Source organism: Carya illinoinensis, chromosome 1 (assembly GCF_018687715.1).
Source record: "Carya illinoinensis cultivar Pawnee chromosome 1, C.illinoinensisPawnee_v1, whole genome shotgun sequence".
NCBI lineage: Eukaryota > Viridiplantae > Streptophyta > Magnoliopsida > Fagales > Juglandaceae > Carya > Carya illinoinensis.
Window position 1 is genome coordinate 54,515,375 of NC_056752.1, and position 13,252 is coordinate 54,528,626.

Genomic DNA, 13,252 nt, shown 5'->3' on the forward strand with positions numbered 1-13,252 from the left:
TCCTGAATGGAATCGAGTAATCTGTTCTTTTTCATCTGATAATTTTTGTTTCAAAATTCCTCCATAACCAAGATCAGAGGCATCTGTTTCAACAATTTTAAAGGCATTAGGTGATGGAAGTCCTAAGCATGGTAATTTCTTAACATGAGTCTTTATTTGTTTTATAATATTTGTATGTTCCTCTGTCCATGGAGGTGAATTCTTTTTTAATCTCTTGAATAATGGTTCACATAAAGGTCTAAGTGCTTGATAAAAATCAGCAACATAATTTAAACTTCCTAGAAATCTTTGTAGTTGTTGCTTATCCTTTATTTCATCAGGGAATTTATTAGCAAATTTTATAGCCCTACTTATTGGGGTAATAGTTCCTTGATAAATATCATGTCCAAGGAATCTAATCTTGTTTTGGAATAATTTGACTTTAGATGATGAAACTACTAATCCATTTTGTTTAATGATTTGAACAAAAGTATTTGAATGTTTCCAATGTTATTCAATTGATGAAGAGAATATTAATACATCATCTATATAAACTATAGAAAAATAAGTGAAAGGTGTAAATATTTCATTCATAATATTTTGAAATTCACTAGGAGCATTTTTTAATCCGAAAGGCATAACATTCCATTCATAATGTCTAAAAGGGACTGTAAATGCTGTTTTGTATCTATCTTTTTTAGCAATCTGGATTTGCCAAAATCCGTTTTTCATATCAAATTTTGAAAATATAGTAGCAGCATAAAGTCGAGATAATAAATCTTTTTTATTAGGAATAGGGTATCTAATACATTGTAAAACTTTATTTAAAGGCTTATAATTTATAACTAATCTATGAACACCTCTTTCTAATTCTGCTTGTTTTTATACATAAAAAGCAGCACAGCTCCATGGTGATTTGTTCTTTCTAATAAGTCTTTTAGTTAATAAATCATTAATTTCTTGTTTACAGAATTCTAATAATTCTTTATTCATTTGAATGGGTCTGGCCTTAGTAGGAATATTCTTTTCAGAAAATTCTTTTTCATAAGGTAATTCGACTATATGTTGTTTTCTACTCCAAAAAGCATTAGGTAAATTAGAACATACTTCGTTTTCAATTATATTTTTGAAATTATTAATTTTTTGGATTAGTAAATGATCTTTTAATTGTTCTTCAATTCTTTTGTATTTTAATTCTTGTTTTAAGAAATTTGTTTGTTTTTCTTTTCTTTTGATTTTGACTTTTATTAAAAAATTAATTTTTTTAGTTAATGATGCTTCTTTTAAGGAATTAATCTCTCTTGAAACTGGAGGGAATAAAAATTTAAATTGAATTTCTTTTCCTAATATTTTAGTAGAAATTCCTTCTTCTGTTACAGAGAAAGGGTAAAGTAAAACAAGAAATGGGTTTCCTAATATTACTTTGGTGTTGATTTTTTTACTAGAATGAATGTTGTTTTAAAGCAAATTCCATTATTACATATATGTGCATTTGATAATTTATAATTTATATTTAATTTTGCTCCATTAGCTTGAGATAATGTCTCTTTTGTTTTTTCAAAATATTTAGAGGGTATTATTCATTCTTTTATGCAGTTTAGATCTGCACCTGTATCTAATAAGGCTATTGCAGAAAAAGAGAATTCTTCATTAATGGAAATAGTTACTTCAGTATACCATTTTTGAAAATTCATCTTATTAAGTATGTTTATAAAATTATCTGATTCTTCTTTTGTAATTTTTACTGAGCTTTCTCCTTGTTCTTTTTTATGAGTGTCATTATTTTATCTATTTTTAATAGTATAATTTCTTGTAATAATTGTTCATTAGAAACTTCAAGTTTGGTGTTAGAAGCTTTCAAATTTCAAATTTCTTTCTTTATTTCATTAATTTCTTGATGTAAATCCTTTAAAGTAATATTTTGTTTTTCTGATTGAAATCTATTTACTATTTCTAGAAAATCATATGAAGAGGGGGTTGAATTGGGTTCAAAAGTCTTGGGATTACTAAAAGTATCTTTTAATTTTTTTAAATATTCTTTTCTTTCTTGTGGATTATTAATTTTATCTATTAATTCTAATATAATATTTTCATGTGACGATAATACGTTAATAGTTTTGTTATAGATACAATTATTTTTATCTAAACAATTACAAACATAAATTTCATCTTCTTCTGACTTGTTATCAGAAGATTGTTCTGAAAAACTTGATTCTTTTAATCGGTAAATTTCATCTTCTTCTGAAAAAATTTTATCTTCTTCACTTGATTGTATAAAGATATTTAATAATTTTTCTTTTGCTTCTTCAGGTATATCTAATTCATTAATTTCTTTTTTAACCTTACAATTTGATGCATAATGTCCAACCTTTCCATATTTATAACATACAATTTGTTTTTTCTTTTTATTAAACTTTTTTGTATTTTTTACTGGTTTCTTATATACGGATTTTTCATTGGGTTTTTTATAAGGTTTTTTATAATTTTTTTTCTTAGTTGGATAAGTTTTATAAATTCTTTTTCCTTTTTTGTGTCTTATAGAAGGAGCTAATAATGGAGAATAACCAAACTGTTCACAAAAGGTACCTAATTCTTTTGTAGCAAATTTCTTTTCTTTTTCCATTTGCTTTTTTAATCTTATATCATTACACATAATCAAACAAGTTCTAACACCTAGATTAGTTATAAATTATAAGCCTTTAAATAAAGTTTTACAATGGATTAGATACCTTATTCCTAATAAAAAAGATTTATTATCTCGACTTTATGCTGCTACTATATTTTCAAAATTTGATATGAAAAGCGGATTTTGGTAAATCCAGATTGCTGAAAAAGATAGATACAAAACTGCATTTACAGTCCCTTTTGGACATTATGAATGGAATGTTATGCCTTTCAGATTAAAAAATGCTCCTAGTGAATTTTAAAATATTATGAATGAAATATTTACACCTTTCACTCATTTTTCTATAGTTTATATAGATGATGTATTAATATTCTCTTCATCAATTGAACAACATTGGAAACATTTAAATACTTTTGTTAAAATCATTAAACAAAATGGATTAGTAGTTTCATCATCTAAAGTCAAATTATTCCAAAACAAGATTAGATTCCTTGGACATGATATTTATCAAGAAACTATTACCCCAATAAGTAGGGCTATAGAATTTGCTAATAAATTCCCTGATGAAATAAAGGATAAGCAACAACTACAAAGATTTCTAGGAAGTTTAAATTATGTTGCTGATTTTTATCAAGCACTTAGACCTTTATGTGAACCATTATTCAAGAGATTAAAAAAGAATCCACCTCCATGGACAGAGGAACATACAAATATTATAAAACAAATAAAGGCTCATGTTAAGAAATTACCATGCTTAGGACTCCCATCACCTGATGCCTTTAAAATTGTTGAAACAGATGCCTCTGATCTTGGTTATGGAGGAATTTTGAAACAAAAATTATCAGATGAAAAAGAACAGATTACTCGATTCCATTCAGGATGCTGGAATCCTGTTCAAAAGAATTACAGTACTATTAAAAAAGAAATTTTAGCTATTGTATTATGCATTTCTAAATTTCAAAATGACCTTTCAAATCAAAAGTTTTTACTTAGAATTGATTGTAAATCAGCCACGGAAGTTTTAATAAAAGATGTTAAAAACTTGGCTGCTAAACAAATTTTTGCAAGATGGCAAGCTATTTTAAGTATTTTTGATTTTGATATTGAGCATATTAAAAGAGATTCTAATTCTCTTCCTGATTTTCTATCCCGAGAATTCTTACAGGGAAAATCATGTCTTCCTCAAAGTCCAGAGTAAAATCCAAATCCTCCTATGCCAAATTACCTTCTCCTCCTTATCCTTAACCCTGTCCTTCCGTCACACCAAAACCCTATACAGTACTAGGGACATTACCACAAAACATTAGGCCATCTTATAATCCATTTTCACCATTATCCTCTTCAAAATTACCCACATACTCAAAAGCTGTTTCTTCTACTAGTTCTTCTCCTTCTCAAATTATTAATCCTCCACCATTATCTCAGCCTTCTGTAACTCCTATTATCTTCAAATCTCATTGGCATCCAGTCTTTCCTATTGAATCAGAATTACAGCATTTATCTGAACCTCAAAAATTATTTGACGCTTTTCTATTACCAGATTAGCATTATGTTCCCCAGAACATTACCAAGACTCAGAATTTTTATGAGTTTATTTTAGTAGACATTGATTCTATTATTATCTCTGAAATCCCCTGCTCTCTACAATCTCAACCTTCTCCACCTGCAATTCCGATCATTGCATTCCATAAAGTTACTATTAAACAAGTTCTTACCTTAGAATAGTGGGGAAAAGCCCGTACTTGACGAGAAGATTTTCTCAGCCATATGATCCTCCTTATTTCGATTACTATGATTATCAGCAAGCATGGAACAAAACATTCTTACGACAGAACAAGAATTTGCGCCATTCCTGGTTTCTCCATTTTGATAAATTACAGGAAATTAAGACTCTACTGCGATGGTTCCTATTATGGTGGGATCAATTTGGACCAGAATCTCTCATTCTTCCTCCACCTCTCCAGGAGAGTCTTCAGGCTTTCACATTACAGAACGATTGTCCACCTTCATTATCACACTGTTCACCACTTCTCCTTTTCTTTCTTAAAACTAAATTAAATTGGATCATGAAGTGGGAATATGTCATCAAACCTCATCCTTCTCTCAAAAATATTATGTTCTTGGCCCGCCAAGTCTCTGTAAAATGGTGGAAAAAGTATAATTATGATCATGTTGTAAAAATTTTCTCAAAAATTACCAAGGCTCCTGAGGTTCTTGTTCAGAGAAGCAGATTCCAAGCTCAATTAGCAACAATTACCAATAAAAAAGATTTGAAAAAATTAGCAGAAGCAATGTCACAAGTATCAGACAGTGATGAAGAAGAAGACCGTCAAGTCAGATTATCTCCAGCACAGCAGAAAACATCATCGCCACTACAGCAGGCCTTTCCATCCCAACAGGCCTCTCATTCTCATGACAACTCACCATATTATTCCTCACAGATGATGGATTCTCAAGATCCGTATGAATTGGAACTGGCAAATTATGACCCTCAGATTATGTAATTCCAAAAGATTATCGTCCTTTTCTTCCATTATCAGAACACTATTTAAGATGCTCGTCACTGTTCAAGATGCCCGTCAGTCAAGAATCATCCAGCTGTCTAGTTACTATTTAGCCGCCCATGTTTAATAAATGTAGCCCCCTATTTACTGTATGAGTCACTGTACATGTCAGTAATATTGTAAGGTACTGTTTTGGAGTCTATAAATAGGCAGTTTGTAAGTGAGGAAAGGCATTCAGAAATTCTCATATGAAGCCAATCCTAGTCCCTTTCTTTCGTCACTCTCAAAACCTCTCTCTTGTAAACTCCTTTCCATGTCTCCTGCCTTTCAATCTTTTGAGAATTAATCTCCTTGTAAGTATTATGTTTTCAATAAAGTTGAGTTTATCTTATTTTACTCTTTACTTTTATTCATGCCTTTATTTTCTGCACTTCATGCATTTGTTTATTATTATTTATTCTATTATCTGTTAATATATCTATTATATTAGCTATTATATATATATATATATCCTGGTATACGTAGTTGGTATCAGAAGGAGCTAATAATGGAGAATAACCAAACTGTTTACAAAAGGTACTTAATTCTTTTGTAACAAATTTCTTTTCTTTTTCCATTTGCTTTTTTAATCTTATATCATTACACATAATCAGACCAGTTCTATTAATAGAAGATATTATATCTCCATATGTAAGATTAATAAAATCAATAGTACCATCTGATTTTACTAAAGATTCTCGTACCTTTTGGGTGAAGTAATATGGAAGTCCGGCTATGAACTTTTCCTTCCAGTATGGTTGTTGGCAATCATCTCTGATCATAACTTTAGTTAGAAAGACATCTTTATACCATCTAAAATCAGATAATCTAGGACATCTTAAATTGATTAATAAATCACTAATTCTTTCTTTAAATTGGGAAGGATCACCTACAAAATGTTTTGTTAATATAAATATTGGAGTATTAACAGCATCTTCTATAGGTTGACCATCTTCTATCTTAATCTCTTGCAGATTTTCATCACACTCAATATTCTTATTCTTTGTTCTTGTGTAAGATAATGATCCCACCAGCCTTTTAATTGGCCAGTGAATTCTGTAACTAGAACATGTGCTACTTGATGATCTGATCTCCTACTGGTTTTATAAACATTAGCTACCATAATCATTTCTTGAAAATGATTTAATATTTCATATTCAGATAATCCATCTATATTCCATTCATATAATGTCTGTAATTCTTTAAATTGATTTTCAAGATTATTAATTTCAGAATCAGATAGATCAGGTGAATCTGTCTTACTTAATACATTAATATGAGATTGTCTTGAAGTGGATGCATTATTATCAATATTTAATTTTTCTAATTTGTTAGAGATCTGTTCTAGTAAATCTTCTTTAGTCTTAGAAAAACTAGATTTTAAGTGAGCAGGTATTTCATGGGGAATAAACAAAGGAATTTCTTTTGCTTCTTTAACAAGAGTTTTAATAGGAGATATTAAGTTTTCAATTCTTTCTAATTGTTTACTCATGGTTTTTAAATATAAATTAGTATAATTATTTTGTTGGATTATATTATCAGTATTTTTAGTTTCTGGAGAAGTTAATCTCTTTATTGGTGATGCTAATATTTGTGTATTTCTTTGATTATACTTAATAGCTTCAAAAGGAGGGTATTCTTCATAAATAATTTGATTATTTTCTACTTTAACCCATTGATTAGTAGTCTTATTTATAGTCGACAACTGATTTGATTTATATATTTCAAACCATATGAAGAAAGGTATATTAATTTTTATACTTTCTAAATATTCATAGTATTTTATTTGGATATAATCTCTTTCTAATTTTGAGAAAGTAGAGAAAAATAAAAGTCTTTTCTGTTTATTTTCTTCTTTCATATAATCTTGTTTAAGATATTCTTTATTAATTTTAAATTATTCTTTACTCAGGGTAAATATTTGGGCATCATCTCCAACTACCTGTGAATAGGTTGGAGAAGAAGGTTCAGGTTCTTTATTCTGATGAGGATTAGAAGAGGATGCTGAATCAGGGTGATTGACTAAATATACAGGTGTATCAATAATATTTCCAGGAATAACTCTCTGGACTTGTGTATCTAGATTTTGTATCTTATTTCTAGAGACTGAAGTCATTGCAGATCTATTATTAAAATTTTGAGATCTATTCCTACTAATTGTAGATCGTGGTGTATGGTAGCTGGAGGATGCTGGAGAAGAATAATGAGAAAATGATCTCCTAAAAGGTTGGAAGGCAATTTGGACTGTTCCGTCCTAGTTTTGATCTATATAATCTAAATCATCTTTAGAATTATTTTCTATATTCGGTAATGGAATAATATTTTCTAATTGCCATTCATTAGGAAGAGTAACTTGATTCTAATGAATTTGTTTAGGAATTTGTATACTAGAATTTGGTGTACTAGATTGTAATAATAATGTATAGCCCTTTGGACTAGTAATGAGAGCCTGTGGCTCTAATGTTGTTTTCATTAATTTATAATGGATTCTATATACTACAGTTAAAGGATGTGATCCTTTCATCATATGATAGCCATTCGTTTTAATATTTAATGTTAAGGCATGTAGAATATTAGAGTCAAATAATGAAAGTGAATAATTAGGATAACAGTTAAAATATACTGGGCCTTGAAATAAACTAGATTCAACCATGCCAAGTAATGAATCATGGAAATTATAATGTCTTCCATCTCTTAAACAGAGTAATACTGAAGCATTTAGTCCATTTCTGGTAAGTGGTTTTACAGCCACTTGTACTAATCTAATATATATGAATGAATATTTCTGTTCCTTATGGTGTTTAATGGCTTCTTTTGTTAAGAGTTGTAATGATTCATAATCATTATTTAGGCTAATAGTCTTTTCTACTGTTTTAATTGTATAATTTGTAAGGAATGATAATTTTGAAGAAAAAGTTGAATATTTATATATTTGGTTTTTAGGTACATTAGGAATTGTCCAATCTTGTAAATTTCTTTCTATGTCTATGATGCTATAATCTTCTTGATTTACATTTTCAGTTTCTAAAGGTGTGTTAACCGTAGATGTTTCAGATTTGAATAAAGAATTCATTGAAATAGAATTTTTATGCAAAGATTTCCTATATAAAAAAGAAATAAGTAGATTAAGATCTTGAGGGAAATTAAATGTTAATAATAATTATATTCTAATTAGATTAATATTAAAAAAAGTATTATTAAATGTTAATAATAATAATTATATTATATTACATTAATATTATTATATTATAATTAAATTAATATTAAAAAAATATTATTAAATGTTAATAATAATTATATTCTAATTAAATTAATATTAGAAAAAGTATTATTAAATGTTAATAATAATTATATTATATTAAATTAATATTACAAAAAATTATTATTAAATGTTAATAGTAATTATATTCTAATTAAATTAGTATTAAAAAAGTATTATTAAATGTTAATAGTAATTATATTCTAATTAAATTAATATTTAAAAAAGTATTATTAAATGTTAATAATAATTATATTCTAATTAAATTAATATTAAAAAAGTATTATTAAATGTTAATAATAATAATTATTATATTATATTATATTAATATTACAAAAAAGTATTATTAAATGCTAATAGTAATTATATTCTAATTAAATTAATATTAAAAAAGGTATTGTTAAATGTTAATAATAATTATATTATATTCAATTAATATTAAAAAATATTATTAAATGTTAATAATAATTATATTCTAAATGTTAAATGTTAATTATATTTTAATTAATTTAATTTATTTGTTTGGAATGATAAATTAATATTTTAATGTTTGATGAATGAGTAGTGGTCTTCCATCTTTAGCCAACCACTGTAGCAAAAATTCAAATTATTTTAGATTTACCCAATCCAATGTGAAGAATTTTCGAGCTAAATTATGTAAAATTTGGCCAAACATCTCATTTGGCCAAGCTAATGTGAATGCTCTAAGAAACATCACATGCCCGACCCGTAAACCCGTTACCAACTCGATTCTCCGGTTGGACTAGTACTTTGCTTAATAGTTAATACGACTAAATACTGGGGGTGTAAAAAAATAAATTGGGAAATCGATTGAATCGGATTGGATTAGACTAAACTGGTAGATTTAGTATAGTTTCTAAGTGGTAGTGTGGTACCGGTTCTTAAGAATTGAAATCGATTCTAAACCAATAATACAGATTTTTATATTTAAAAAATTAGTATATATTTAAAAAATTAGTATACATTATATTATATATATTATATGCTAAATTGTTAATTAATATAATATTAAATTCTAATTTTATTATTCAAGTATATAAAATTAATTTTATAATTTTTAATATAACATTTGATACAACTTATAAGTTTTAATTTTATAATATAAATTTAACATAAAATTTTAATTTTAAACATAAACATTAATATTAAATTATTAATATAAACCTACTTTTGATATATATATAATGTGCTTATACTATAATATAAATATATTAATAGTTTAATATATGTCAACATTATATTATTACTAATATAAATAGTATGTAAAACTGAAAAAATTAGACCAGACCAGACTGAAATTGAAAAAATTGAAAGTTTCAACTTTGGTAGTGAATTGGTCCGGTATCGACTCTTAACTTTTCAAAACCGGTATATACCAATTCAATTATATAAAATGAAAAAAACTAGACCTTTTACACCCCCAATCTACAACAAATGCTATCGTTCTGATTTATCCCTAGTCGGGATGGCTAGGTTTGTCATATTCATAGAACAGTGGTAATACATGCTTGAGTTGATATAATGCTGTCCCATTTCAAATTGAAATTTATTTACAAATCTGTTTATTGATACACCAAATACGTTATCAATGTGAAAATTTACCACATTCTTTCTCATAAAAACATATTAATGTTCATATGTTCTCAGTAAGTGTATTTATAACAGACTTATAATTAGCATAAACTTCTTTCAACTTGTAGGCAACCAAACCTATAATCGGATGTGAAGGATGGCCTTCATGCTAACATAACAGTACCATCCAGATCATTGGCAATAACTAATAAGGTTTGGTTGGGAAAGTTAGCTACCGCTGCTAACGAGCAGGATTCCTTCCTCAGAGCATCTTCAAGCCAGAATGCATTTCTCACGATGTTTCATGTTAGCAAGAAAGCAACGTGTTCGTAAGAGGATGCCTCATGTTGACATTTTCCATGTTCGTTCAAATGAATACAATACTCACAGCATTTACCAGGAAAAGAAAACCGATACCCACAGCTCAACATTTTTAATATATACCCAGGTCGAGAAAATGCTATCCGTACCACGGCAGCATTTTGTGCTCGTGTTCGTTAAGAGGATGCCTCATGTTGACATTTTCCATCTTCGTTCAAATGAATACAATACTCACAGCATTTACCAGGAAAAGAAAACCGATACCCACAGCTCAACATTTTTAATATATACCCAGGTCGAGAAAATGCTATCCGTACCACGGAAGCATTTTGTGCTGGTTTTTGGACTTATGAATAGGTAACTTAATTTAAAAAAAAAATAAAATAAAATTAATGAGCAAGCCCTTGACAAAGCAAAATCAGACTAAGGTTCAGAGATGAAGTAAGACATAACACAGAAACCTTTTCTGATGTACTGCTGTATAATTCTTTCAAAGTTCCCTTCCAGCTAAATCTTCGAGTGTCAAATTCAGGGTATCAACAGAACCTTTCTTCACTTCCTCACCGCGAGCAGCCAGGTAATCTTCAATGCTTCCTGGTTCTCCGAACCATCCAAGACGATCTGCAATCAGGTGTAGATTATTACACCCGCCACACCGAGCCACCACTACTCCCTTCTCATATGATTCACGACAAACTGTCTTGATGGATCTTGTTTCACAGACCTTGCAAGTAAAGATCATTGCAAGATCATGCCTTGACGATGTTTTCAAGTTTGAAGTGGCAGAATACTTAACAGTCGAACTGTCATTACCATGTATATTGGAGGGAACATTAGCTGAATCGCCATCCGGCTTCAAACTGCCAGCTTCATGATTTTCTGAATCCTTATTAACATGGCTGGTTGGATTTGTTCGAGTCTGAATCTCTCCTTTACAAACTTGGGAGCTGCTAAAGGATGCAGTTGCTGAAGGAAGAAGTTGCCAAAAAGGTTCTGCCACCAATAAGGGGAAATCCACACAAACAAACACAATTCAGAAACCCAGCCCATTTTTTTAAAAGCAGGAAATACGTAACTAAGAAAGTCTCCAGCGCAATCATAGAAATGAAAAACAATAACGATACAATTTTCCGCTCTAAAGTCCAAACTGAATCAGGCGTATGAGGTCTTATTCTCGCAGGTGTCCGAATCCAATCATAAGACAGGATTGTTAAACATTGAATGAAAAAGAGAACCAATAAACCTTGACCAATTGCTATACCTCTAGCTTTAGAGCCTGTTTGGGAACACAACTGTTCTCAGATATTCTCGTACCACTTCATTAAACTCCATTCTCAATTCCTATACTCGCTCAAGAAAAAGTTAGTTTCTTGGAGGAAAATACTAACGATGAACAAAAACCACAGGAAACTTCCACTTCCTGCTCAGGATGAAAAATTCCCTTCAAGCTCACTCATCAAGAAATTAGTGGATAGGAAAAGGCCAAAGTTTAATTCTTTTTTTTTTTTTTTTCCTTGTAGAATCCTCAATTTCATTCAATTTAAAAATTAAGAGTGGGCAAAGTTTTCACACTGAGAACGATTCTTAGCAGAACCCAACGGAACCTACGTCTTAGCTACATGTTCACAATATTTCAACTCAACAAAAAAGTGCAAAGCTTCAAATGCATAGCTTATTTATTTCAATTTCCTCAAGTTTGGTCCATAAGCGGACGTAGAACACGAGACTTTAACCTAACCAATAACAAGAACATAATTGGAGACAGTATAATCTTATAATTGAAAAAAATAAAACAAGACCCATGATTCCCAGTGACCTAAAAAGAAGAAGAAAGTGATGGTCCCAAATATAATTTAAGCATATAAAACATTCACGGTCATAACTGAACTATAGAGAGCATCATTTCTAGGGTTTTCCAATGAAGGTAAAGACAGTGGGGCGCACCTTTGAGGGAAGCGGAGTGGGGCTGATTCTGATTACGGACGAAGAGAGAGAGCAGCCTCTTCTGCAAAATAGTCGCCGCCATGGGGGGTTACTGTCCAAGTTCGCAGGTTAGAGACGGATCCACATAAGACCAACGTTAGGGATATAAATAAAATTACCTGCGCATTTTTAAAACTGAAATTAGTTTATTTTTTCGAAGCTAAAACTGAAATTAAGTTACAGCCATCGCCTAAGTCCAAATTTTAACTGGACATGAGACATAGCTATCATATTGGACAGTTGGACTAGCCAATGGTCCAAAACCCAATAATTTATAATAATTTTTAGGTGCTCTCCAAATCTAGTAAGTTACTGTTTATATTGTATAAATATATTTTATTATTTCATCTACTTTCCACTTTCTCTTTTTCCCGTTCTTTTCTCTTTGCTCATCTTGAAAGATGTTCATTTTCCTCGTTTTTTCATTTATTCATCTCAAAAGCTCCCCAACACAAGATACATCATAGGCTCTTCTTCAACCTGCAAGCCTCCTTATTTCTGTTGATTGTTTACGTTGTCGTCGTCTTTTAGCCCAAACAATAATCTCTCTTTCTCGGTCCTCTCTCTCTCTCTTCTTTGTGTAGACTTTCCTCTCCCTCTTCTCTATCTATATTTTCTCCCATTTTCTCTTCATCAAATAATAGAATCATAGTGTGTTTTGCTTTGCAAGGACTATTTGTGTTGAACCCCTTTCCTTGCCAGTGAATCGTCGTCCAAAAGGTTGCACAATTTCTTTCACAAATCTGTTACAAGAAAATCGCGATTTGGGTAACTTGTTTGCTACATATCATTTTGAGTAAGAAATTAGCTTAACTTTTGTTCACAAATATGCGGTTGTGTCAAAAATCTGGTATTGCGTATTTGGGTATTGGAATGACTATGTTTTGTTCATACATATTTGAGTATTGCAATAGTGTTTACGAGTATGGTGTCAAAAATCTGGTTTTT

The 13,252-nt window shown here is 29.6% G+C and overlaps 1 protein-coding gene across 1 annotated transcript; it reads right to left on the reverse strand.

Annotated features, from left to right (window-relative positions):
• Positions 1–10,560: 10,560 nt before the first annotated feature.
• Positions 10,561–12,508, reverse strand: LOC122289131. Its single transcript, XM_043096085.1, has 2 exons — positions 12,266–12,508; positions 10,561–11,314 (listed from the first exon to the last, which is right to left on the reverse strand). The coding sequence occupies exons 1-2, from the start codon at positions 12,345–12,347 to the stop codon at positions 10,812–10,814; spliced, it is 585 nt and encodes a 194-aa protein (XP_042952019.1). The 5' UTR covers positions 12,348–12,508; the 3' UTR covers positions 10,561–10,811.
• Positions 12,509–13,252: the final 744 nt, after the last annotated feature.